A 25,994-nucleotide genomic window follows, 5' to 3' on the forward strand; every position below is an offset into this window, starting at 1 on the left:
TCTGTGGCGTTTCAAGGTACTTGCCAGCAAGCAAGCTGCAACAGTGTTAAACAACAATCAAAAGCTCCATAGTCAGGACACCTGCTTGAAAGAGTCAGAGTTTGCCCTGGCAGGACGGCCCAGAAAGCCGGCATTTTAAAACAGCACAACTTTTTTCTTGCTACAGCTGAAAACCGAAAAACATGCGTTCAGCTTTTCATCAACACCGTTTAAGTGTTTCGTGGCAGGACCTCTTAAAAGAGCTGCAGGTTTTTGCAGCTAAAGCTGAGTCAGGAAGCCTCTCTTAGATGAGAGCGCTTGCTCTAGCAAGCAAAGCCAAACCCGAGAAATTGCTGCTACCGAGAAAACATGCTTTACTCTATTCTTTCCCAAGCTTTCTCAGGCTTTCTGTGGATTCAGTTATCCACGTTGGGCGCCATTCTGTAGTGGAGGGGCTGTTGGACCGCGTTCCCGCTGCCCAGCTCCCGGTCACCGGCTAGCTTATACCCCGAAATAACGACACACAAATTGTATTCTTTTAAACACTGCCTGGCCCATTAATTTCAGACTCTTATTCACATCTTGCTTTAACCCATTTCTAATAATCTGTGTAGCACCACAAAGTGGTGCCTTACCAGGAAGTTTCTAGCGTACATCCATCTTGGGCTGGAGCTTCATTGCGTCTGGCCTCTCTCTCAGGAGCGGCACAGTGGTCTGTCTCACTTAGGAGAGGTGTGGCATCTTACTGAGCCATCTACCTCACTTCCTTCTTCCTGTTCTGTCTACTCCACCCACCTAAGGGCCGGTCTATCAGATGGGCCAGGCAGTTTCTTTATTAATTATCCAATGAAATCATCAGATAGAAGACACACCTACATCATTCTGGGATCAGGTTTCAGTGTAGTGAGCACAAGAACAGTGTGCTGAGCAGTGATGATGCTCTTGGCCATCAGCCTTTGTTCTCCATGCTCCTTTCCTGGCTCCGACCTTTGCTCCCACTGTATCTGACTGCCCAGTGTCGTGTCTCCCACCCCCATCCCCACCTCCAGCTAGAGAGCCTGACATATAACCACCATCTCTTCATTTCTTCTGGCTACCTTACAGACATCTGCTCTCTTTTTTCTGGTCATTCCTCTTGTCCAGTGCTGACTCAGCCACTCCTTCACCTCCATTCTATCTGTCTATTTTTCAGGTTTATTATCATATTGTATTCATTCATATTCTATCCCCCATTACACACACACACACACACACACACACTACTTTGTATTACCTGCTCTTTCTCCCATGATTTTTTTCCTTTTGTGTCCTCTCTTGTCTGGCTTCTCTCTTCTTTCAGAACCCTGGTCACCATCCCGGCTTCATGATTGTTTCATGCCTGTGGCTATAAAAATGTGCTTTTTAAATTTCGTCATAACAAAACAATCCCCATGTTGTCCCCTCCTCTGCTGACATAGGATTACCTGCAGCAATGTCTACTATTGGTCTCTATTTTCTGTGAAGCCCCCCTGTGGGCACTGAGACCTCTATATCCTTCCTCCCCTACCCCCTCACACACTACTTTCAGGGCTAGGGCATTTCTGTTGGGCCCCTCCCTTGTGACGTGGCCTGTTTCTCCCACACCTTGAAGTGGTCTCTCTCTGCAGGTATTGCTAGAATCTGGGCTTCTAGCCTTGATGTTTCTTTGTACCTGTGGTTCACTTGGGCAGCGCTTAGTGACCTAAGACCCTCCAGTCAAGAGTGGTGTCACATGCTTGTAATCCGAATTCCTAATTGGGAGGTAGAGGCATGAGGGTCAGGAGTTCATGTCATGGCTACAAGGGTTACATGCCACCCCATCTCACCCACCCCTAGCCTCTTCCCTCCCCCTAGAAAACCAGAGTAACTATTTCCGGCTCAGTGCCTGCTTTACCCGATATAGTCTTTTAATGAATTATTTTAAATAAAAAACTGTGCATTTATGGTGTCTAATGTGGTACTCTGAAGCACACATACTTTGCAGACTGGGAGTTCGGGCTAGTTCACACAAGATAGTCATGAGAGGCTACCTTCTGGTCATACTTGTCTGTGGTAAGAACACTTAAAGTTCAAGCTTCTAGCCATGTTTAAGTGTGTAGTCTGTTCCTAGGGACACCAGTCACCATGTGAGACAGCACAACTCTTGGATTTATTCTCTCTGTTTATTGATGTGTCCTTTCTTCAGCACGTGTCCCCTTTCGCACCTACTGATGCCCACAGCCAGGGCTTTTCCCCCTCCATCATACGTCCAGGTGGGCAGGTGTCACTGGGGTAGCACCATCCTGATCCTCCCCCTCCACCTTCCTGACCTCGTGACTCCCTCACACTTACACTGATGTTTGGGTGGGCTCCTTCCCTCCATCTGATGATTTTGCCCACAGCTAATAAAGCAGGTGTTTGTTGCCTGTGCCTTCCTAACCTCTGCCACATATGAATGATGTGATTTTTAAAAACCAGGGAAATAAAGACCATAAAGTAATGCATATGTTGATAAAGAGTTAAAGCCACGACCAGGGCAAAATCTTCTAGGGTGGAAGGGAAAGGTCAGTAAGTAGTCGTGGGAGGGGCTGGATAGAGTCTCCGGGAACAATTGAAAGCTGTAATCATACATTTCAGCAAGGATAATTGCTCCCCGCATCCTCGTATAATGAGTTGTATACCTGGTAGACATGCAAAAATAATCTTGCCTCAAACCTGCATTTTAATGACACCCATCATCTGGGTGCGATTTATGGCACTCTGAGATAGATGTGTGTGCACATATCCTGAATTTACTTTCCACTTCTCAGCCCTTGGCATTTTGAAGACTTTCAGTGGCTCGTCTTTCTCCGCTTCATCTTACCCCACATCACGCGTTTCATGGTTTAGAGGCATGGTAACATGTAGAGATCCCCATGTTCTATACAAAGAACTTGTCGTTCATAGGTGCGTCTGTTCACACATGTGGACATATGGTGTTTGTGTATTTCCCCCATTTGCTTAACCATTGAGCTCTCCAGCCCCTCGTAGGGACTCAATCAGGCGCAACTCCCAATCAAGCCACAGAATCAGCTACTCTCTCCCTCTGTCATCCAGGCAACATGAAACTGTCATCCCGGGGGACCTCCCCCTCATACAGGAAGTCACCACAACACTGCGAGAGTGGTCCACCATCTGGAGGCAACTTTACGTGGTAAGAAATGGGATGCTTGGTTAACGCTTAAAAATGGCGCTTCTGGTCCTTGTACCAACACATAGTTTTCCCTCCCTGGGATCCTGGAGAGGAGAGCCTCTGAGGCAGGGTCTTGCTTCTCAAGCAGCATGGATCGTCGATCGTTCTGGCTCCTGTTGAGAACCCTGCGGCCTTTGACCTTTGTTGTGTTAGGATGCAGTTTGCTGACTGTATTTAGTAAACTGAATTAAAATGGAAGTTGATCATGGATCCATCTTACTTTGTGTTGGGCAAGGGGATTGTAGCTGCTGTCAGCCCTTCGAAGGAGGGGACCAGGCTGATGTCACCTCTGGGTGTATATTTCGATCATGAAAATTAAAATCTACTTTTGCATAGAAATCGCTTAATTTTGAAGCTTTAATAAAGGGTTACTAGCAATCATTGTATTTTTGTCCCTGACTACCTGTAAGGGGTGGGTCTTAGGGTCTGAGGAGTGTGATAGTCTTGATGTATGGTGTCCGAGGTGAGGTGGGGAGCATTTCCAATCCTGGCTCTGTGAGCGGTTGTCCAGTTCTTATTAATGCAGAGATGTCGGAGCTCTGACATCTTCCATTTCATTTTCCCTTGGGGCATTTCTTCGCACATAAATCCATATTTGCCGAAGATTACCTTTTGTTAAGCCCGTATTTCTGTTCAGAGTGTTGATTTCTCATATGCTAATGTTATTATCACCGAGCAAGGGCCCTGGGAGGAAGTCAGTGCGTTAATTTCGCGGGAACATAGAAAACGTCCTCAAGTCTCCACAGCTGTTCGCTGGGCAGGCGTGTTTTTGATTATACAGTGGCTTCCTATAAATGCGCAGTAATAAGCCCTTGTGGTAATTGTTCATCAAACGTACTCACAAACCTAAACGCGTGAAGTTAGCCATGAATGTTTTGCGTAAATCTGAGCAATTTCATAGTGGGTATTTCATGTTCAACTTAGCGATTTTTAAACAAAAATACGATCACATGACGAACGTGAGTTACCATGGACGAATCTGTGAGTGGACAGTGTGGGTCTCCTTGCTGCAGAGTCAGCATTTTGAACCATCCCCTGGTTCCTTCTGCAAATGGCACATTCACCTCTAATGGCTTGGTGTTGTTAGATTTGCACAAAGCCAAGTCAAAGGTGGCTCTAAATATTTAGATGCATTCTTTCAGTTCTTCTCTGGTGGTAGACTTGTCAGCAAAACAGGTATGAATTTTATATGATGTTAGAGAGATGGGCAGGGGGGTGTTAGTGAGATGAAAAGAAACATGTTTTCCAGTAAATTCTTACTTTCCATCTCTTAGTTTTCATTTAAGGAATCAAAATTAGGAGTGTGGCATGGTGGCATGCACTTGTCAAGTAAAGGCAGGGAGGTTAAGAGTTCATGGCCGAAGTCTCTGCCCTGCTCTGCTTTCTGTAGTTCTTGGCACATTGTCAGGTCTTGATAAATATTTGTTGAATAACTGGGAAAAAATAGTCTAAGGATGAGGCTAGCCCAGGCTATCCTGTCTCAAAACAATAGCAACAGATTAAAAACAAAGGAAAAGAAGGAAAAGTAAAGGAAGGAAATAGAGTAATGTTCTAAGAACGGCTTGAGGAGATGCTCAGCAGTGAAGAGCACTTGGTGTTTCTCTGGAGGACCAGAAGTTGATTACCAGTGCTATGTCCGGCTATTCATAGCGCCAACTCTAGGGCGATCAGACACCCTCTGCTGTCTTCTGTGCACTGCCACACCGCCCCCACACACTCACTCACCCATGCTATTATATAAAGACACAAGCATGGAACATAAGATAACTTGTCAGAGTGCTATGTGTTGGGTTGGTGGTAGGGCTGTTTTAGAAACTTCTAGAAAGAGGCGTTTCAAATGGTTTTCAGATAGGGAGCAGATAGTGTAGAGCGGTGCTCCTTCTTGAAAACAGCAATTCCGCTTTTTACTTTTGATGGAATCATGGTGCCTAAGATATACTTATTAAGTCCTGCTTGAGTGCTCAGAGGCAGAACATTGCAGACAGCCTTAGACTCCTTGGTGGATTGTACCAACAACTGCAAATGTGCTTGTTTTTGTTTGTTGGTTTGTTTTTTGTACCACAAATCCAGTACACAAAAAGCGAGAAGAGCCAGTTTTCTTTTGATGTAGAAGCAACAAGAGTATCCATGGGTAGATACTTGCTACCACTGTGTGTTACGCGAGGGTCCCAGTGTCTCGGGAACCGATGTGTCAGCTGAGAGCATGGTTTTGGAACACAGGGTGTTTTGAAGACTGCCCCCTCTAGGCGAGCAATGGGATAGCACTGTCACGGAGACTAAGATGGTCAGCGCTTCCAGGCGTGTCCAACCTTTTGACACTGTGACATGTCAGTCAGTCTTTGTTAACTACAAAGTTTCAGGCTCCACAATGGAGCAATGAAGTTAGAAAAAAAAAAAAAAGAATCTCTAGTGTTTTAAGTGAGTTGATAGTTTTGTGTTAGGCTACCTTTACAGGGGTCCTTGGCTGCATGGACACACCTTCAAGCTTTGGCCGCGCACAGGGTGATGCTGGGGATTTTAGGCCATGCTGAGGCTCAACGTGCTGTTCTTGTTGTGTGTTTTATGACTGAGAATGTAGGATGCAGTCTGCGGAGGCGGGCTGCTGCTTGTCTTTCAGTGTCTCAGAGGAACCAAATCCTATATGATGTGTTCTATTTGACGTGAGACTCTGCTTTTCATTAGACAGTTACAGAATCCCAGGAAGCGGTGTCTATTCTCCTTGTATTTGAAGAACTATCCGTTTGATATGATCTCAACTGTGCTGTTTTTTTTAAACCAGAACCTTTACAGTTGCCTTTTCCTCCCCCACTCTATAGCAAGATAATAGAGAGATGTTTCGAAGCGTGCGACACATGATCTATGACCTTATTGAGTGGCGGTCACAGATTCTTTCTGGAACTCTGCCCCAGGATGAGCTCAAAGAGCTGAAGAAGAAGGTCACGGCCAAAATTGATTATGGAAACAGGTTTGTTTATTTAAAAGATGATTTCATGCTTAAATTGTCCAGTATAATAGCGCAATCCTAAGACAGGAGGATGTCTCAATTACATTTTATCATAAAGCCAAATTTCTAATATCAAGATAATGGCATGGCTTACATTCTAATCTGGTTTACCATTGAAACCATTGCTTCAAGGTCTTCATGGTGTAAGTGGTGGAGTCGTGGAGCTGGGCTGGGGGAACCTGTCATTTTTGCTGTTTCATCCCACGCTGTTGTGATCTTCCGTGCGGTTTTTCTCTCCACTCACAGCCTTTGACAGTGACATTTGATACTGACTGTAGATGGGCCATAGTGAGCCCTAGACCACTCCCTGTGGCTCCCTTGGTCTGATTGCCAGACTAGATGTTAACAGTCACCATGAAACTTGTCCTTGGGGTTGACATACCCAATCTAACAGCTCGTTTGAGTTGCAATTGAGATGAACTACATGTTGTGTTTTGGAAAAGTTTCCACTTACAGGAAGCTCCCACCCTGGTTTACTTGGGCGTCTTGAGGGGTGGCTCTCTCACTGCTGAGGAGAGCATGCTCTGTCGTTAGCTGCCAGGGACATGACTTTTTATCAGTCGCCAGGATGAAATCAGGGTCTCTCCCACCTGGTGCCTGTTGGCTTGTTCACATAGTGTAGAGTTTCAGGAAGCCTTAAAAGTGGCTAGGTCTTGCATTTCCCCGAGGCTTCTCTATCTCAGAATCGCTTGGGGGGAGGTTTCAATCTGGGGACCCCATTTCTGGGATTCTGAGTTCTGTTGTCTGGAGTTAGCTCAGTCAGACTGCTGTCCAGGCAGTAGAAAAATTAAGGTATAGTCCACACCCATTCCCGTTTTTACACCTGAGGATGTGGAGGTGAACGTAGGGTTTGCCCATCAGCTCATTGGATTTTTAGGTAAGCCATAAGATCTTTCTGTAATTTACATAATTTTGTTTTCTGGTCCCCCTCTCGCCCGTTTTCATATGTGAAAGTTCCCTAATATTACATTATGTGTGACTTTATTTATTTTCACCTCCAAGATCAGAGATTCCAGGTATAAGATATTAGATACTGTTTCAATGAAACCTATTACAAGACCCCCTGCTTATAAAAGCAAACCTTTGGAGCTCTGATTTTATTTTCTGTTGGAGGAGCCTGTTTTTGAAGTTAGGTTCAGAGACCACCTGCTTAATCTGGCTGCAGGAAACAACCTAAGTACATTACACCATGGAACAATCTTGTTAAGACAGAAAGTGTTTCCAAATGTAATTTACTGCTTTGATAGGAAATACAACCTTATTAAGACAAGTTTGCCTGAGGACTGCAGGCCAGTCTTCCTCCGTAGCCCCATGCTCTCTACTTCCTACTTCCTCCTGGAGATCGCAAAGTCATGCTAATAATACAAGTAAAATAGAAGTGGAGGGTGTTGGATTGTAGGATGGTCTGCTCTCTCGGGAAGCAGGTTGTTCTCAGCCTTATCTCTCATGCGTTCTTACTTTTCCTTTTTACCTGAATGAAGCGGGGAGAGGAGGTGTCCAGGGAACTGTGGTAAATGTGGTCAAGGCCATCATGGGCAGTTTCTCTACAAAGATGGCAGTGCAAAACAGGTATACTTGCACACACACACATACACACACCGAGACAAGCATGCACACACACCTTCACTCAGATATACCTAAACAGGTCCACAGCCACACTTACCCATAGAAACCTGCATGTACATCAAGACACACACAGAGAGATACAGGGACATGCTCACACTGATTTCATGGGGGAGGTTTCTAGCCCCTTCTTTAGACTCTTTGTCATCTAATGGGACTAGTCTCTAGCCTTGTTATGGTTAGATCAGCAGTCCTCAACAGAACCTGTGTATTGATTGCAGAGACCAGTGCAGACCGGTTTATGTAACTGGCTACCTTATATGGCGGTGGTGGTGTGGTAAGACCATGTCCACGCCATCTTCTTTATTCTTTAGATGTTTAGTCTCAGTCACATAACTAGTTTCAGTGAGCTTTGGTTTCATTTTTATCACCTCAGTCCAGAGGCTGTCTGGATTGAGGTGACAATGACATCACATGATAATTTGCCATAATAAGCTGGCAAATGACTTGATCTATATCTTCCTTGAGGGGGTCTCACCAGGTATGGCCCATAGGACCTTGTGGCTGGGCCTCCAGGAGCTCACCCGCAACACCCGCATGCCATTGCCATGCCCACACTGTGCTGACCCACCACACAGCAGTGACCTCACCCACATCAGAGCTGACTCCATCCCTACACCAGTGACCTCACTCACACAATGCTGACCCCGTGATGCTGGGATTGACTTTTAGAGCAGGGTCAGGGTTGGGATGAGTTAGCCACATCTGAGAGGTTTTGCTTTGTCAGTGAACTATGGTATTGAGACAGCTAGTGATCCCTTGCAAGACTTTCTGCCATCACATCCCCATGGATGGTATGCATGTTCAAGGTGCAGTAGTGAGCTCTGGTTGTCTACAGATTTCACCGTTATGAGTCATGCACACTTCACTTGGACTTTGAAGATCTGTAAGTTCTGATTGGAAGATGAAGGCTTTATTGAAATAAAATGCAGGCAACGTTGAGTAATTTTCATTCTCTCATTGTGACACATTTTGAGTTACGGCAAGCAGCACCACAGAATGACATTCTCTGCTATTTGTGGACGAATCCCAGTTTCTGAGGCATTTTCATCTGCTCAGTGGCTGGGGGCCTGACATTGTCCTCGGGAATTCACTCCCTGGATTCATCTTCTCTCCGCTCTGAATTCTTGGTCTTCTAGAATTCTCGATTTGGACCTGGTGGTGAGGGATGAAGATGGGAACATTTTGGATCCAGAACTGACGAGCACCATTAGTCTCTTCCGAGCACACGAAGTGGCTTCGAAACAAGTCGAGGAACGGCTACAGGAAGAGAAAGTGAGTTCACTGCTTCAACATGTACTTTGCATGGGGTTTGTATTTCCTAGAGACTGGGTTGAGTAGTGGAGAATGTCAAGGATGCCTAGAATTGGCACTAAGAAGACCCCCCCGCCCCTCCAAAAAAGCAAGTGCCAGTGTTTTCCAAAAAGGAGGCGTGGGATGGAGCCAAGTGGGTATGGCACAACCTGTTAATTTAGCAAGTATTAGTCAGTCGTTTGCCGAATTCCAGGGATTGGCGGCACAGTGAGGAGTGACACACTGATTCCTTGGGGCACATCATTCTAGAGAGGACCCTAAATTAGAGCCAGTCATCAGTTTGTTGATAGGAAGGCCTATGTTCTTGCAAACACGCAGCATGAGCTGCGGCAGGATGGCTGTGTGGCTTGAGAGCGCACAGTGGGGACACAGAGTGGCTGTATGAGCAGCATGGCCCAGCGGAGCAGTTGGTGCCTTTTCTCTATTCTATAGGGGATTAAAAAGATCAAGGGGTATTGCTCAGGTTGCTCACATTGACTTTCTACCTTTCTGTTTGTAGTCTCAAAAGCAGAATATGGACATCAATAGACAAGCAAAGTTTGCAGCGACCCCATCTCTGGCCTTGTTTATTAATCTCAAAAATGTGGTCTGTAAAATAGGAGAAGATGCTGAAGTCCTCATGTCTCTTTATGACCCCATGGAGTCCAAATTCATCAGGTAGGTGACTTCCTCATTGCAAGCTTCAGTGAGAAAAGTTACTCTTTCCTCATTGCTGTGACTTAAGTACCCAACAAGAAGCAACTTCATGCGGAAGGGTTTATTCTGACCCGCAGTATGAGGATGTGGTCCTGCATGGTGAGGCCCTGGCAGTGGATGCGGCTCTCAGCTCAAGTAAATGTGCCAACTTGACAAAAAGCTACAGTCATCTGGGAAGAGGGATCTTTAATTGAGAAAATCCTCGTATCTTGTCCTGAAGGCAAAGTCTAGTGTTGCAGGGAGGGGCCACTTGTTCGTCCTGGCCCCCCCAGCTAGCTTAGCCCCAAAATAATCACACAGAAACTGCATTAATTAAATCACTGCTTGGCCCATTAGCTCTAGCATCTTATTAGCTAACCCCTACATCTTTATTTAACCCATTTCTACTAATCTGTGTATCACCACGAGGTCATGTCCTACCAGAAAAGTTTCAGCACATTTTACCTCAGGCCACAGATCCATGGCATCCCTCTGACTCTGCTCTCTTCCTCCCAGAATTTAGTTCTGTCTTCTCTGCCTACCTAACTTCTGCCCTATCCACAGGCCCAAAGCAGTTTCTTTTTTAACTACTGAAAGCTACACAAAGACAGAAGCACCTCCTACACCAGTCTGGGGTGTGTTTTCTTGATTAATGACTGATGTGGAAGATCCTAACCCAGTGTGGATGGTGTCACCTGTGGGGAAGTAGTCCTGGGTTGCATAATAAACAATCTGAGCAAGCCATGGAGAGCAGGCGAGTAAGCAGGGCTCCTCCATGGCCTCTGCTTCAGTGCCTGCCTCCGTGTCCTGCTTTGAGTTCCTGCCCTGACTTCTCTTCAGGAAGGACTGTGAACTGCAAGATGAGATACGCACTCTGTTCCCCATGATTCTTCAAGTCGTGTTTTTCACAGCCATAGAAAGCAGACAAATGTAACCTACAAGTATCGCCTTGCTTTTTCCAAACAAATGGTCTAGGAATGTCTTCTGTGACTTTCGCCTCTTTGCCGTTTCTCCAAGATGATTGACTAGTGTGTATGTTGCTCATTTCCTCTTGTCACACAAAGACTCAGAATAAATATCTATTCAACGAAAGTATTGTGAGTACATTGGTCCTCAATGAAACTTTCTCTTTATCCTGATGAAAAAAAGTATGATTGAACTGTGTGGTATGTGTGCATATCTATGTATCAACGCTCCTGTATTTTCACTTGAGCTATCAAAATTTAAACATGTAGTATTTGCAGGAAACAGCACATAGGTTCTCCCTTCTGATAAGTGCATTTTTTTTTCTTTTTGATGGAGATGCCGTTTGTATTTTATGGCTTGCTTGGCTTTTCGAAGGCTCTGAATTAAATATACATTGTTCCAAATTCAATACACAGCTCTGTATTGTCATTCTAAATGGACAGAGAAGCTTTTCATATTATAAACACTGAAATGTCATTCTCAAATGTTTCTTTTACACGGATAACCCATGTCATAGAAAGTGAAAGGCTGTTCATACAGTGCCTGCTTGGCAGAGTCTGTGACCTCAGTGTTCGTAAACTCATGGTCAGGAGCATAGGGGACCTCCATGTTGTTAACTATGAGGCCTTATGGGGGCACATTTGGTACCTGTCTATGTTTGGAAGATTAATTTGCTCCTGTTTTTTTTTCCCCCAAGTGAAAACTATCTGGTCCGCTGGCCTAGTTCAGGATTACCGAAAGATATTGATCGGTTACATAACTTGCGTGCTGTGTTTACGGTGAGTCCATCCATGTCCGTGGGTTGAGTGTCATTGTGTCCTGTTCTCATGGCTGTTTTAGGGAGTCTTCGAGTGCCTGGGGGTGGCTGTGACACCGGCTAATCCAGGAATCACTGAGTCCTCTTTGGAAGTTTCTGAGTTGTATCTTTGCTCACTATGAGACTGGTTACTTCAAATCCCCAGAGCCTGTCTCTGTAGCTCGTGTCTTCAGTTCACTTAGCCAAGTGTCTGCTGTTCCTTTATTCCCTCTTGTCATATGAATAACATTAAATATCTTAGCTGGTCTGAGAATAGCCTTTTGATCGTTTTTACGACCTTTTTCAATTGGACTTGTGTTGAATCATGGTTCTCCATAATAATTTATGGAAATTAATATTTCTAGGATCTTGGGAGCAAAGACCTGAAAAGGGAGAAAATCAGTTTTGTCTGCCAGATTGTCCGAGTTGGTCGCATGGAGCTGAGGGACAGCAACACAAGGAAGCTGACTTCTGGGCTGCGGCGACCTTTTGGCGTGGCTGGTAAAATCCATGTCCCTGTGTTCCTTGAGACCATTCACTTTGAAAAAGAATAGCGGGCCACTTTAATTTATGGACTTAGCTACTGGAGAGAAAACATTGTCTATTAGTTCTTTTTTATACAGTTTGGAGCTCCCCCGCTGTATTTCCAGTGCTTCAGATTCAGAGTCAGTCCGCTCTAGTGTGAAAGCAGATCCCAGCTTTGGCTGGGAGAGACACTGAATCACTTGCCCACACTGTGCGATGTCAGCACTAGGGGGCTTACTGGACTCAGTGCTTGATTTAGGAGTGGACAGGCACAGTCTGGCTCTATGAGAGCACAACACAGCTAGCACATGGGCTATTTACTGTCCACATCTCTGCTTGGTGTTGGTGGCTGGACAAGAAAATGAGAGCCTGCTTATCTGTGTCAAGGAAAGCTCAGTGTCCCCACTAGGTGACTTCTTTCAATATTAGTTGCTTTTCTTATAAGGTCGAGAAGCAGTTTTCTTTATTAGCGTTGCAGGGGAACTCTTTCCCCCACTTCTCTGGCACTTAATGTCCATGGGAATCATGTTGCTCTGGTTTCATCCCGTTGCCATGATAAAACATTATGACCAAAAGCAACTTGGAGAGGAGAGAATTTATTTACTTCCAGGTCACAATCCACCACGTGGGAAGTCAAGGCAGCTCAAGTCAAGAAGTTCATAGCTGGAACTGTGGAGGACCTGCTTGCTGGCTTATCCTCTGTCTTATTTATGCTTATGCTCAGCTATATATCTCAGGGAATGGTAACACCCATAGTGGGCTAAGCCTTCCTACTTCAATTATGAATCAAGGCATCCCACATAGACTTAATTTTAGACAACCTGGTAAAGGAAACACTCAACTGAAACACCCTTTTTGGGTGATTCTAGGCAGTTCCAAGCTGACAGTATTAAGCAGGACACATAGAATAGTGATATGGGGAGAATTCTTGATTCCTGATACTTAGGTGTTGTGTCTTGTATAGCTAGTGATCAAAGGCAGTCTCTGCTTGGCTACCAGGAAACTCAGCACTTCAGTTTTAACTCCATTAAATAGACTTATTTTTAGAAAACTTGTAGGTCTTGGAAGAATTGGGCTGAATAAAACAAACAGCTCCTATACACTTGGCCCTGCTCCCAGTATCTGCCATAGCTCTATCACCAGTGATTGCTATGTTTATGACAGGCGTTGAACATATACTGTGGCCTTCCCCAGAGTCTGCAGTTTACAGGGATGTTTGGTGTCGGCATTGTGTATTCTGTCAGGGTTTGGGTGTATGTGTATGCCAGTGCGTGCCTGAGTGTATGTGTGTGTGTTTACATGTCCATGTGTGTCCATGTGAATGTGTGTGTTGTGGACATCACAGGTCAAAGGTAGATGTCTTCCTCTATCACTTGCTTGACACCTTCTTTTTGAGACAAAGTCTTCCCTTGAACCTGGAGCTCATTGATCTGTCAGTTGAGCCCTAGGGCCTAGGGGTCTTCTTGTCTTCTCCTTCCATGCCCACCCTGCCAGGGCTGTATTACAGCCACACGCCACCATGTCTGACTTTTACATGGGGGCTAGGATCACACTCTGGCCCTCATGCTTGTGTGGCAAGCAGTTTACCTATTGAGTCATCTTGTCAGTCCTGTTCTATGGGTTTTGACGAATGAATGGTGTCCATCATCCCAGTCCTAAATCTGGAGAATTTTGTTGAGTGGTTGAGTTCTCCAGTGGGCTATACCAGTGGCTTTATTTTCCATGGTGAGATGTTGAGGGTGGACCTGCTCTTTCAGGGGTTTTCTCTTCTGGGAGAAGCTTGGCATTTCCATCCCTGAGTCCTTGAATACACTCTCTAACTTACTCTTATTTTTCTAAGCCTGTAGCATCATTTCCATATTTAACTGAGATGCCTGTGACCAGAATTTTTCTTCTCTTGGTCCTACCTGCACGGCAATTTTAGGGAAATGCTGTATTTCTTTTGTCTTGGGTTCTTTATTCTTCCCCAGAGCCACCAGAGAGATCTGTGACATGATAATGTAAGTTACATCTTCAGCCAGGGATATTGCAGGTTCTCTGGTTATTAGATCACTGTGGAGATCCTGCTGATAAGTTCCTGTGAGGGCATTGTTAGATTTCTGAAAGCAAAGGTTTAGCCCGAGGCAGAGAGTCAGTCTCTCTCTCTCTCTCCCTCTCCCTCTCTCCCTCTCTCCCTCTCTCCCTCTCTCCCTCTCTCCCTCTCTCCCTCTTTCTCTCACTGGATTAAAATGGGGATTTTCCTAGCATTTTCAGGTTTGATTGTGATGTTCTGGGAAGTCCTGAGGGAGGAAGCGTGGGCAGATACCTACTGGTGTTGCTATGGCTTCTCCATGCCTATAACATACTTTCCATTTGCTTGGTGGAGGCTGGTGTTGGGTCACAGCCTCTCTGTTCCTGGACTTCCCTGGAGCTAGAGTCTAGAGTATATGCTAAATTAGGGCCATCAGATCTGATAGCCCCCTGCCACTTGCATTAGTTAGAGGACATCTGGTCTACTGTCTTTCCCCAGGTACTTGGATCTCTGGTTTTGAGGCTGTCACCATTGCATCTCCTGATATCTGCTGTTCGCTGCAGTACTTACTTGCACCACTGATTATCCACCTGGACTGACCTTTGCTTTTTTTCTTCTTGGGTCTTCTCTAACTGGTTCTCTGGGCATGAGACAAATTCTAGCCCCCCGCCCCCCATGCCCGGTTGTCTGAATTCTTAAGAGATGAGCCTCTACCTCTCTGCTATCTGATTGGCTGCTGGGACCTTGCATCTGTAGTGCTATGATGTTCCCATGTGAAGTGCTGCCGAGGCCCTCGGAGGCAGCTGTATCATCCGTAGGTTGGCTGTGCAAATGTCCATTCTCACGACCTTTGAGAAGGACCATTGCTTCTTTATACGGAAGCCTAGCAATTGCCCTCCTACTCGGGCTCAGTGCAGGCTTCTTCATATTTGTTCCCAGCACCTAGCACTCTGGCCTCCGCAGTCACCTGAGGACCAGCTCTGTGAATTGATATCTGGAGCTTCTTCTTTCTGCCCTTCTGCTTTCTGCCCTGAAACAGAGGGTGAACATTTTTTCTCACGCTTTTACTATGTAGACTTATTTTTTTCCAATGGCCCATTGCAGTGCCCCAACCTACCCTGTCCCCTTCTGTATGTGTTGGTATTCAGCATACTCAGGAGCATCTTCTCCTTTCCTGGCCCAGTCTTCTGACTCCCACAGAGCTCTCGCCCTTCTCCTGACCACCTAGACATAGGTTCCCTTTCTTATTAGGGAACCCTCTTCTCAAACTTTTAAAGGGATACTGACTTTGTGGCAATGGGATTCTGCCCTTCATATGCAGCTTTATGTCCATGTGCACATATTTAATTTTGTGGCTTTTTTTTTTTTTTAGAACAATCTCTGTTTGTCTGTGTCAACAGAGCTGGTACTGGCAAAGGAAAAAAAGCATTCATGCACCTTTAAGCCCGCGGGTTTTAGTCTTTTATTGAAAATAATATGTCACCATCCTTTTTGTTAAAACATTTGATAATGCAAAAGTGATTGGCAGTGGTGGGAAAAATAATGGAAATTATATGGAAAAGAAAGACAATTAAATAAACCATTCATAATTTGACACAGCCAGGGTCAATTTTATTCTTGGTGTACCTTTTTTTTCTAACTTCTCCCTACTTTTGTGGGAAAACCTGGCCAGGGGATCAATCTTGGATCGTGCCATTATCCTGTGTGCGGCCGTGGGTTCAATGCCCTATTTGATAAAGATATATAAGACAGCAGCAGCAAAACACTAACCAATATTAGGTCCTTTTGTGTCTAGCTTGTTTGTTTGATAGAGATATATAAGACAACAGCAGGAAAACACTGACCAATATTAGGTCATATTGTGTCTAGCTTGTTTGTTCATTGACTTTTTCATGTCTTGCTTTCTTTTTACCAACTTTACTATTTGTTGTGTGTTAGTGCACTTTTTACATGGTCCAGCACTTAACATCATATTATGGATGCTTCCGTTTGTAAAATATTGCTCAAGAGTTAGAGGTTCAGGGGCTACAATCTAAATGCACACTCCTATTAACAGTCCTTTTACCTTGGAGCTCAGGGTATTCACCTTTGTGGTAGAGCTCTCGGTTGGTGCTTCTTCCCAGCAGCTGTTAGCCAGTGCTCCAGTTATCTGGGATGTGCTCGCCTGCATCTCTGCACACACGTGTTGGTTCGTAGACCAACAGCCTCACCGATTCAGTGCACTGTGTGATGGTTTTCCCTGTGGCTTCCTGAGCTCCGCAAGAGATGCCAGTGCTACTGTTCTGGCCTACAGACCTTTATGCTTTCTGCACGTCACAGTTACTCTTGTTGTTGTGCGACAAGTACCTTTCATGGTGGCCTAAGGAAGGAAGGGTTTATTTTGATTGGCAGTTTAAGGATACAGTTTGCCACTATACGGAAATAGCAAGGCAATAGAAATTGGAGGCAGCTGGTCACACTTGGAGGCATAGTCAGAAAGCAAGAAGGCAGATAGCAAGTGGGGCCATGCTATAAAACCTCAAGACTCGCTCCCAGTGGCCACTTCAGCAAGGCTCCATTTCCTTCTTTTTTTTTTTTTTTTAATTTTTAAATTCATTTTACAAACCAACCACAGTTCGCCCTCCCTCTCCTCCTCTTGCTCCCCTTTCTCCCCCAATCTCCCATCCACCCCTCAGAGAGGGTAAGGCCTCCCAGGGGAAGTCAACTAAGCCTGGCATACCAAGTTGATTCAGGACCATGATTATGCGTCAGGGATAAAAAGACCAAGCCACACAATCATCACCCACATTCAGAGAGCCTAGTTGCAGGCTTCCCAGTTGTCAGCCCAGAATCCATGAGCTTCAACTAGCTTGGGTAAGCTGTCTCTGTGGGTTTCCCTGTCATGATCTTGGCCCCTCTTGGTCATATAATCTCTCCTTTCTATCTTCCACTGAACTCCAGCAGCTCCACCCAGTGCTTGTGAATCTCTGTATTTGCTTCTGTCACTTAACTAGATGTAGGTTCTATGATGACAATTAGGGTAGTTACCAATCTGATTACAGGAGAAGGCCAGTTCAGGCACCATCTCCACTATTGTTAGGAGTCTCCGCTGGGGTCATCGTGGATTCCTGGGAATTTCCCTAGCACCAGGTTTCTTCCTAACCCCATAATGACTCCTTCTATCCAGATGTCTCTTTCATTGCTCTCCCTCTCCCTCCTGCAACTCAATCATCCTGTTCCTTCGTTTCTCATCCTCCATCCCTTCTTCTCTTCCCTGCCTCCCTGCCCCCTCTCCCCACCCCCAGTTTCCAAAGGAGGATCTTATGTATTTCTCCTTCCTAGAGCGATCCATGCATGTCCCTCTTAAGGTCCTCCTTATTACATAGCTTCTCTGAGGCTATGGATTGTAGCCTGATTATCCTTTGTTGTATATTTAATATCCACTATGAGTGAGTACATACCCTGTTTGTTTTTCTGGGACTGGGTTATCTCACTCAGGGTGATTTTTTTTTCTAATTCCATCCATTTGTCTACAAATTTCATGATATCATTTTTTTTAACTGCTGAGTAGTATTCCATTGTGTACCACATTTTCTTTATCCATTTCTCAATTGATGTGCATCTAGGTTATTTCCAGGTTCTGGCTATTATGAATAATGCTGCTATGAAAATAACTGAGCAAGTGTCCTTGTATGATTGAGCATCCTTTGGGTATATGCCCAAGAGTGGCATTGCTGTATTTTGACATAGATTGATTCCCAGTTGTCTGAGAAACCACCACACTGATTTCCATAGTGGTTGTACAGGTTTGCACAAGTTGTACAAGGTTGTGTTCCCCTTACTCCACATCTTCTCCAACATAAGCTGCCCATCAATATTTTTGATCTTAGCCATTTTGACAGGTGTAAGATGGTATCTCAGAGTTGTTTTGAGTTGCATTTCCCTGATGCATAAGGATGTTGAAGTCACCATCTCTGAAGAGTTTACAGCTTTCCAAAATAGTGCCACCAATTGGAGACCAAATATTTAAGTACACGGACCAGCGGGGAATCTTCACGTTCATACCGCAGAATTGACTGTGGGTCTACAGAAATGAACCTTAACCACAGCTTTAGTAAGGGAGGCTAGTCGCTAGGAAAGAACTGTGGAGCTCTTCTAGCCAGGTGTGGGGTTGAGAAAGGACACAGCAAAGTACTTGTCCAAAGTCATAGAGTGGTTAAGAGTGATGGTAATTTGTTCTGGGTGAAACCCTGAATGCCACCAGGGCTCGCATCTCTTTTAATGTGGAGATGGTGCCAAGCCTTTCCAGGCATGCCTCTGAGCCTGGACCACCCCAGAGAAGGCAAGTTACTGAAATGAAGGGAGCCAGGGTGATGAGATGCAGGTGTTTGACCTACCTGTGGCTTTGGGATGTCTGTCCATTTTTGCCTGTGTGCTTCTGTTTAAACTATCCAGCAGGTAACTGAGGGTCACATTTGAGTGTTTCATTGACTCAGACACCAGCTCTTGATGACTGGTACCTTGTAATTATGTTATCATTGAACTATGTCTGAATTTCTTTATTATTGCTATGGTAAAAATACCCAATAACGAAGCAACAGCAACATAAGGAAGCAAGTGTTTATTTTGGTTTACAGCTTGGAAATATAGTCCACCGTGGTGTGGATGGCATGGGAATGACACTGGGAAGGCAAGGTGGCAGGAGTGTGAGGCAGCTGCTCACCCTGTATCCTCAGCCAGGGAGCAGTGACAGTTGAACGCTGGTTCTCAACTCCTTTTCTCTGTTAATCAGTTTAAGGATACCAGCCCATGGAATGGCCAGTCTCCCACCTAAATTCACCTAACCTAGACAGTCCCTCACAGGCATGCCCAGAAGCTGACTGAATTTACTTCATCTCTTATAGGTGTGCCTGGAGCCTTGTCTCCTAGGTGACTCTAGATCTTTCAAGTTGACAGTATTAACTATCACCCGGCGTTATACTGTTGTGAATATGCTATCCGCTTGCCCCAAGTGCTGTTAAATATTAATTTAAATGAGTTTAAAAGCAGTTCCTCATCACACTCGCCTCTGCTTCAGTGCTCATTGATGCAGAATATCTCCTTCATACGTGAGTTTGTGTTGGACAACGGAACTCTAGGATGACCCCCGGGGGAACAGGCAGAGGAAACTGTTGAGTGGAATTGTATTGCTTGAGTTTCTTGCTTCCCGGGGCCAGCATGTTCAGATGACTTAATCTGTCAAGCATTGCAGAATAGCAAACTTCTGTATGAGAAGAGTCTACCAATGTTATGGTTCATAATGGAATACAGTCTGCTGCTCTTTCTTGGTTTTTTTTTTTCACTGAAGCCAAGCAACCCTCTCTGTCCCTTCCTTTCCCCAGTGATGGACGTAACAGACATAATAAATGGAAAAGTAGACGACGAAGATAAACAACACTTCATTCCCTTCCAGCCGTAAGTATGGAATAATTCTGTCCTTAACCAGGTACCACATGAAAACCCCATAGTTAATAATTCACCGCTGAGGTTATTCATTAAGCCCAAGTCAGGATTCATTTATTTTACAATAATATGAAACCTGTGTAGTTACTGCTGTAGCACGTGGAATTGGGAACTGTGAGGACGGTGGAGTAAGGTTTGTGTATGGTCCCCAGAGCTGATGTTCCTTGTAGTCTCAGAATTACCTTATCAGTCGAAGAATTACAATTCTGCACTGAGCCTGTTTCTTTATATAATCGATTTATTCTTGTAGCAATTCAAATTTTCAAAATACAATACTTTCAAAGTCATCACAAGAGGTTGCTGTTTTTTTTTTTTTAAGTAGAAACCAAACAAAGTAATGATGAATTCTTTTGTAAAGCGAGAAATAACACCTTAAAGCCTGTAATCAGGCTGCTGATTTGTCTGTCTTGGTTTTTTGCTCAGATGAGCGAGTTTTGGCTTTTCTTTTTTTTAAGGCTTTGTCCACTTCTGACCTGACGTCTTCAGAGAGGGCTAGAGAACATGGGGAAAGCACTTGGGGCCGATTTATGAGATTATTCTTTGATTTGAAGATAAAAATCTGTGGGGAGGGTGATTGAAGTGAGGGTGGGTCTTGATTGGGGGGCCACTCCTAGCTCAAGGGGGAGGAAGGAGAACTGGGTGCTTCAGGTTGATTGCGGAGACAGCCCCCTTCCAGTGCCTGACTTCCCGGGGGGAATGAGTGCTTGGGGTAGTGCGAGCCTCCCCAGGACTCTGCAGTTTCCTGTTTCCTCTTTCCTTTTCCAGTTTGTTTTTATTCAAAGACTTTAGGCTTAAGGTGAATTTCACTTTCGCAGGTTTACATTTACATTGCTTTGGAGGGGTTGGCGGAGGGAGGCTAAGCTCTGGGAGGCCGGTGGTAATGGGTGTTTGAAGGAGCCCCGTCCTTGGGAGGACAGGGGACATGGTATGGGCCTCTCTTGCCCCATGCACTCTTCATGATGGACCACCCGCAGTCTCTGCAGACTCGAGAACCACTTGTTTAAGATGGTTGCAGTGTGGCTTTTCTGTGCATGAGGAAAAAAAAACTTTTTCTTGTGCAGCTCTAGAGAAGATTTTGCGTCTTATTGTGAGGAGAGCTGTGTTAAATTAGCGTTGTATAGCCTAAAGTCGGGCTTAAGTACCACATGTTTCCCTACACACGACTGGAGGCAGAGGTCTCTGGTGGCTTAAATGCTGCCCATTTACTTTTCTGCCTGGTCTGCTAACCACTAGCCCCATGTGGCGCTTTATATTAATTACAGCTGAGTAGAATTAAAATGCAGCCCTTCAATCACACCGATCTGTTTCAAGTGTTTACTGCCATGTAGGGCTGCTGTTGCCATGTTGGATAGTGTCTTGGTTTATTTTCCTGTGGCTGTGATAACAACAAAACAAAACCCTAACATAAGCAACTTAATGCGAAAGCGTTTTTTAACTCAGGAGTCAAGGTTAGAGCCGTCATTGGAATGCATGTTTATGCTCAGATCACCTTCTCCATCTTACACGGTCCAGGATCTCAGCCAGGGAATGGTGGCTTCCGTGATGGGTGGGTCTCTCACCTCAGTTTAAGCTGTCAAGATGACCGCCCCCACCCATGTGTGGCCAGAGTCCTATCTCTCAAGTGATTCTACAGTCTTTCAGATTTTTCTACAGTCTGTCAGGTTAACATTAACCATCGCAGATGGTGTTTAAGTACTCATTTCAGTGTCTGTAGATAGTTATCGTGGATAATTCCACTCATGGCAAGAGTATATCGCAGCATTCTATAGGACCCGGAAACTTCTTTAGCACACAGGGGAATATTCCCATCCTGGAACATGGCTGATGTAGTGGTAATAAGCAACACACGCCATTGTGAGATTATAATACTCAAGTTATTACTTTTTTTTTTCCTATGCAAGTTGACAGGGTTCCCTACTGTTCCCAAGGCTTCAGTTTCATCAAGACCACAGGGTTAGCCATACCCAATGGTCCTATTGAGTAATTTTCTGTGTCATTTATTTGTTCCCTCTGAAGGTAAACAAAACAAAATAACAGAAAAACATCAAAAACCAAACCCAAAACAAAACCCTAGCTTTGGGTATTGTTGAAGATGTCAGAGAAGCGATTGGTCAGGTTTTCACCTGGCCTTTCAGATCCCCCGCTGCGTGTTGGCACCACGCGTTCCTGTCAGACAGTGGAGGCCACTTTGTACAGTGTGAGGGCACACTCGCCTGTGTACAGTGTGAGGGCACACTCGCCTGTGTACAGTGTGAGGGCACACTCGCCTGTGTACAGTGTGAGGGCACACTCGCCTGTTGTGTCAGTTGCGAGCCTTGCTCCTCTAGAGGACGATGGCTGCACAGATTAATATCTGCAGCGATCGAAGAATAAAGTAGCATGATTCCAATAGCAGAGTCAGCCTGGAAACTATTGTCTGGGAAATGTCATGCTAATGAGAACGTTTTTTGCTCCATTAAAATGGATTTATCGCCTCACAGGGTTGGTTTTTAGGGAGGGAAACAGCGTGCCTTCTCTTTCTCTCTCTCCTTCATCTCTCTTTAACTTGGTGAAATAAATTACCACAGCTTTCAGCTCCTTTGAGTTGCTTGGCTCAAGTGATGGATGACACCGTCCTTGTTCCTAGAATTGATTTTAGGCGTTCTGTACCCGATGTATGTTTTTGCACCCTGTTCCCATTGTGCTTGGTGGCACTGCACAGAACTTCTCATGGAGCATGTTTCTTGTGCCGGCCCCTCTCACATGCGTGGGTTCCTGGGCCTGAGATCACTGGTAACCTGTATTTTGAGTGATTTCCAGGGGTCAGCATCCAGACATGGTGACCATTAATTCTGTTGTCCAGGGACTAGGTCACCTTCACATATAGCTATTGTGAATACACACCGAGGAACCACAGGCAGGGCTTCTTATGTCATTAAGTTTAAAGGCTGTTGGGGGTGGGGGAATGTTTTTTTGTTTTTTTTTCTTCATTTTCTTCATACCACCCGGCCCTTGCCCTAGACTAGTTCAGTACTATCCGAGTGGCACAAATGGCCATCAGTGTTCTTTGGAATGCAAGGCCTCTCAGCCACGTTACTCGCAGACCAGCCCCTTCAGACTGTCCATTAGCAGTGGAGTGGAGCCCTGTGCACGTGTTCCCTGGGAGTGGGGCGCCCTCCTTGGCTGGACTTCTCTCCTGTGGTTCACCATTTTCCTGATCGATGCTCTCCCTGTCTCTCTTGTCACCTATCCTGCCCTTTGTCTTTTGTTGACTCATGACGACTCTCTCATACTCGGTGGTGATGCTCTTTCGTGTCCCTCTGTTACTGTGACCTACGGGTCTCTGTGCCCCTTTGTCTCTTGTGGTCTTGGTTGCCCCATGCCCTCTAGGCTCGCGTTGGACGACGCCATTCGACACAAGCCGCTGAACATGTCATCCCGTTTCTCACCCAGGGTGGCAGGGGAGAATGACTTCCTTCAAACTGTCATAAACAAAGTCATTGCAGCCAAAGAAGTCAACCACAAGGGGCAAGGTATGTATCTCTGTTGTTTCTGCTCTGGGCGTGTAAGGCATCTGGGGTGGGGTGTTCTTGGTGGAACTTTGGGACTGGGTGATGCTTGTTCCTACTGGATGGACTGCCTTTCACCTGCAACCTTTGTGTTCAGAAGAGGATGGGGAGTGGGATGTGGGTGGGGCTATCTATGAAGAAGGTAGTGCCGAGAATCCTGGCAGCATGGGAAGCGGCTCCTACTTTGACTCCTTCTCTTTCCCAGCATTCCCCAGTCCTCTCTTTTCTCACCTTTAACAAAAGATTGCAAGGCTGAGGATGCAGCTCATTTGGTAGAGCACCTGCTTGGCAAGCTCGAAGCTCTGAGCACCACATAAAATCAGCTTTAATGACACGTGCCTGTAATTCTAGTAGTTGAGAGGCTACATGTGCCTGTAATTCTAGTAGTTGAGAGGTTAAGGGGATCAAAAATTTTTGGCCATCTTAGGCCATGTGAGGCCCCATGACAGCAAGTCAAACAGTTAAGCAAGGAAGTCAACAGTTAAAACTAAACCCAAACCCAAATCCCACAATAACAACAGCAAACCATGAATGCAACCCCTGCCCCAAACCCATGGCCTTACTTCATTTGATGTTCCTCTACTCTGGCGTGGGCTCTTATCTCTGTGTCCTTTCATGGTACAGCCAATGTTCTATAATTGTCCCTCTGTCCCTGTAGGGGAAGGGACGCCTTATTGTTTCTGTCATCCAAGGAGCCTCCTCACTCCTTCCTCCCACCCCCCGTGCTCCTATCCTGCTTGTATCGTTTTTAATACCATACTGACGTCTCCAAGCAGCTGACCTTCTGTTGGTGGAGCTTATTAATCAATCCGCTTGGGCTGGTGACAGTTGGCATTGGGCTGGCCAGGAGACCTGCCAAAAAACAAGTGCTTATCAAGCCCCACTTTCTACATGGAGGAAAGAAAGTCACCTTCTTAGACTGGGGACTCTAACCCTGCTTTTAACAATTGGGAAAACACATGAATCAGGTTGGTTCTTGATCTGGTACAGCACACTATGTACTCAGAGGAGCTCAATGGAATCGCTGCCCTTCCCTCAGCCCCCTCCACCTCCTGCCTTCCAGACCTACCCTTTTCATTATCCCTAGCAGTGGTCATTGCGTCTGAAGAATGTTCTGGAAAAGGGAGGTCCTATAGATCTCTGCAGTGAGCCTTGGCTTTACCCCACTCTCTGGCCAACTCTACCTAGAATGTTCATGGATTATAGCCTTTGTACTTGGAGTGGAGCAAGTTTAAACTGAACCAAGCCCCACCCCTTGTAGATTATAGCTGCTCCAGTTTGCCCTGTATTTGCGAACCACAGGGAATCTGAGGTAGGAGCTAATGGAGGGACTGGAGGCTCCCTTCTCCCTGGATCTGCAATCCCCACCCCCACTGGATCTCCAGATCCTTTTTTAGCATTCACACACAGTTGTGTTTATCACAGAATCACACAGGAGAAATAGAAATGGTGTTAGGCCCGCATCAAGACAGCCAAGGCTCATGGGTCTTAGCCAGAATCTATAAGCTGGACAGCAGTGGCAAGGACGCTGGCTGGTACCTGGATGGGGCTGATAACACCCGGTACCTTGGACTACTAGAGAGGAGGCAGAGGTTTCAGACCACAGTGAGAATGAGACATGAATGTCCATAGCATTTTTCAAGGAGGCTACAAGTATCTTCTTGAATCAGTGAGTCAACACTGTCGCTGATCCAACAGTGTCACTGAGTTAGTCTCATCTTGACTTTGAACCTTCCTCTAGTGCTCACACTTAGAATCTAGGTCATTCCTAGGAGAGTCAAGGGAGGCTGGGCCAGGGCTATTGCTGTTGGGTGTTCTGGGCTCCTCCCATAGGCTCCTGTTTCCATTAGAATGACCCAGGTACCGCCTGATGCCTGTTCATCTTCCCAGTCACAGTCAGAGGCCCCAGAAAGGAGTAGATGATAGTCTTTGCAAGAGCCAGTGAATTTTTCTGTGCTCGCCTCCCCTGTGCCTCTTCTGTGCTTGCTCCATCTCTGTAGCATCCAGTTTCCTCGGCACAAAGGCAGAGACTCATGAAGATCTTGCAGTGCCTTTGGCTGTACCCAGGGTCTTACGCATGCCCAGTAATCACCCTTTAATTCTTTTCTGTTTAACCCTCACAATTCTGCTTCCTGTCTCTTGAATTATCATGGGTGTATATGGATGGCAAAGCCTCACTGCACCTGCTTCCCTTGTTTGAGAGGTGATGAGTAACCATTCTGTGTTTAGGCATTCAGAAACACATATCAACACAAACACATATCAACTCCAAACACACTTATTCTTTGAAAACTGGCCTCATTTTCCCCTGTTGTGTAATCAGGACAATTTAATTTCTGTATTTCAATTGTAACAAATTGAATTGTGTCACCAGTATTCTACTTTATCCACCTAGATATTTGAGCAGGCTATTGGTTAGGGTATTTGAAAGGTAGCCTTTCTGATGTTATTTAACATGATTAGGTTTAGTTTGCTTGACTGTGTGGCAGAATAAGGAAGAAGGGGAACAAGATCAAGTACCCAGTCCCTTGAGGGTCTATTTTATTCTTTGCATTCCCAGAACTGTCTATTGGCTCTTGTGCTTTAGTGCCAGTTAGAAAAATTCCACACATCCATAGACTGGGTGTGTATGGAGATGCAGTCAGTTCCTGGGAGCATGGGTTAGAGAATACAAACCAAGTCTGCAGATGGAAGTTTCTGTCCCACTGTCATTCAGTCCCAAAGACACACACAGAAACTTATATTAATTATAAATTGTTTGGCCTATTACCTCAGGCTTATTATTAAGTAGCTCATACAACTTAAGTTAACCTGTAATTCTCCTCTTTGTGTAGCCACATGGC

The 25,994-nt window shown here is 45.3% G+C and overlaps 1 protein-coding gene across 2 annotated transcripts in view; it reads left to right on the top strand.

Moving 5' to 3' along the window:
- Dock1 (dedicator of cytokinesis 1) overlaps positions 1-25,994 on the top strand; it is a 504,121-nt gene that overhangs the window by 62,467 nt on the left and 415,660 nt on the right. The window contains exons 5-12 of one of the 2 annotated variants that reach the window (XM_038330219.1): positions 3,073-3,169; positions 6,025-6,173; positions 8,975-9,110; positions 9,649-9,806; positions 11,488-11,569; positions 11,952-12,087; positions 19,483-19,555; positions 22,973-23,115. In XM_038330219.1, coding sequence (XP_038186147.1) covers positions 3,073-3,169; positions 6,025-6,173; positions 8,975-9,110; positions 9,649-9,806; positions 11,488-11,569; positions 11,952-12,087; positions 19,483-19,555; positions 22,973-23,115 — 974 coding nt within the window. The remainder of the gene's footprint in view (positions 1-3,072; positions 3,170-6,024; positions 6,174-8,974; positions 9,111-9,648; positions 9,807-11,487; positions 11,570-11,951; positions 12,088-19,482; positions 19,556-22,972; positions 23,116-25,994) is intronic. The other variant, XM_038330227.1, reaches the window with a different exon arrangement.

Source organism: Arvicola amphibius, chromosome 1, assembly GCF_903992535.2.
Source record: "Arvicola amphibius chromosome 1, mArvAmp1.2, whole genome shotgun sequence".
Taxonomy (NCBI): domain Eukaryota; kingdom Metazoa; phylum Chordata; class Mammalia; order Rodentia; family Cricetidae; genus Arvicola; species Arvicola amphibius.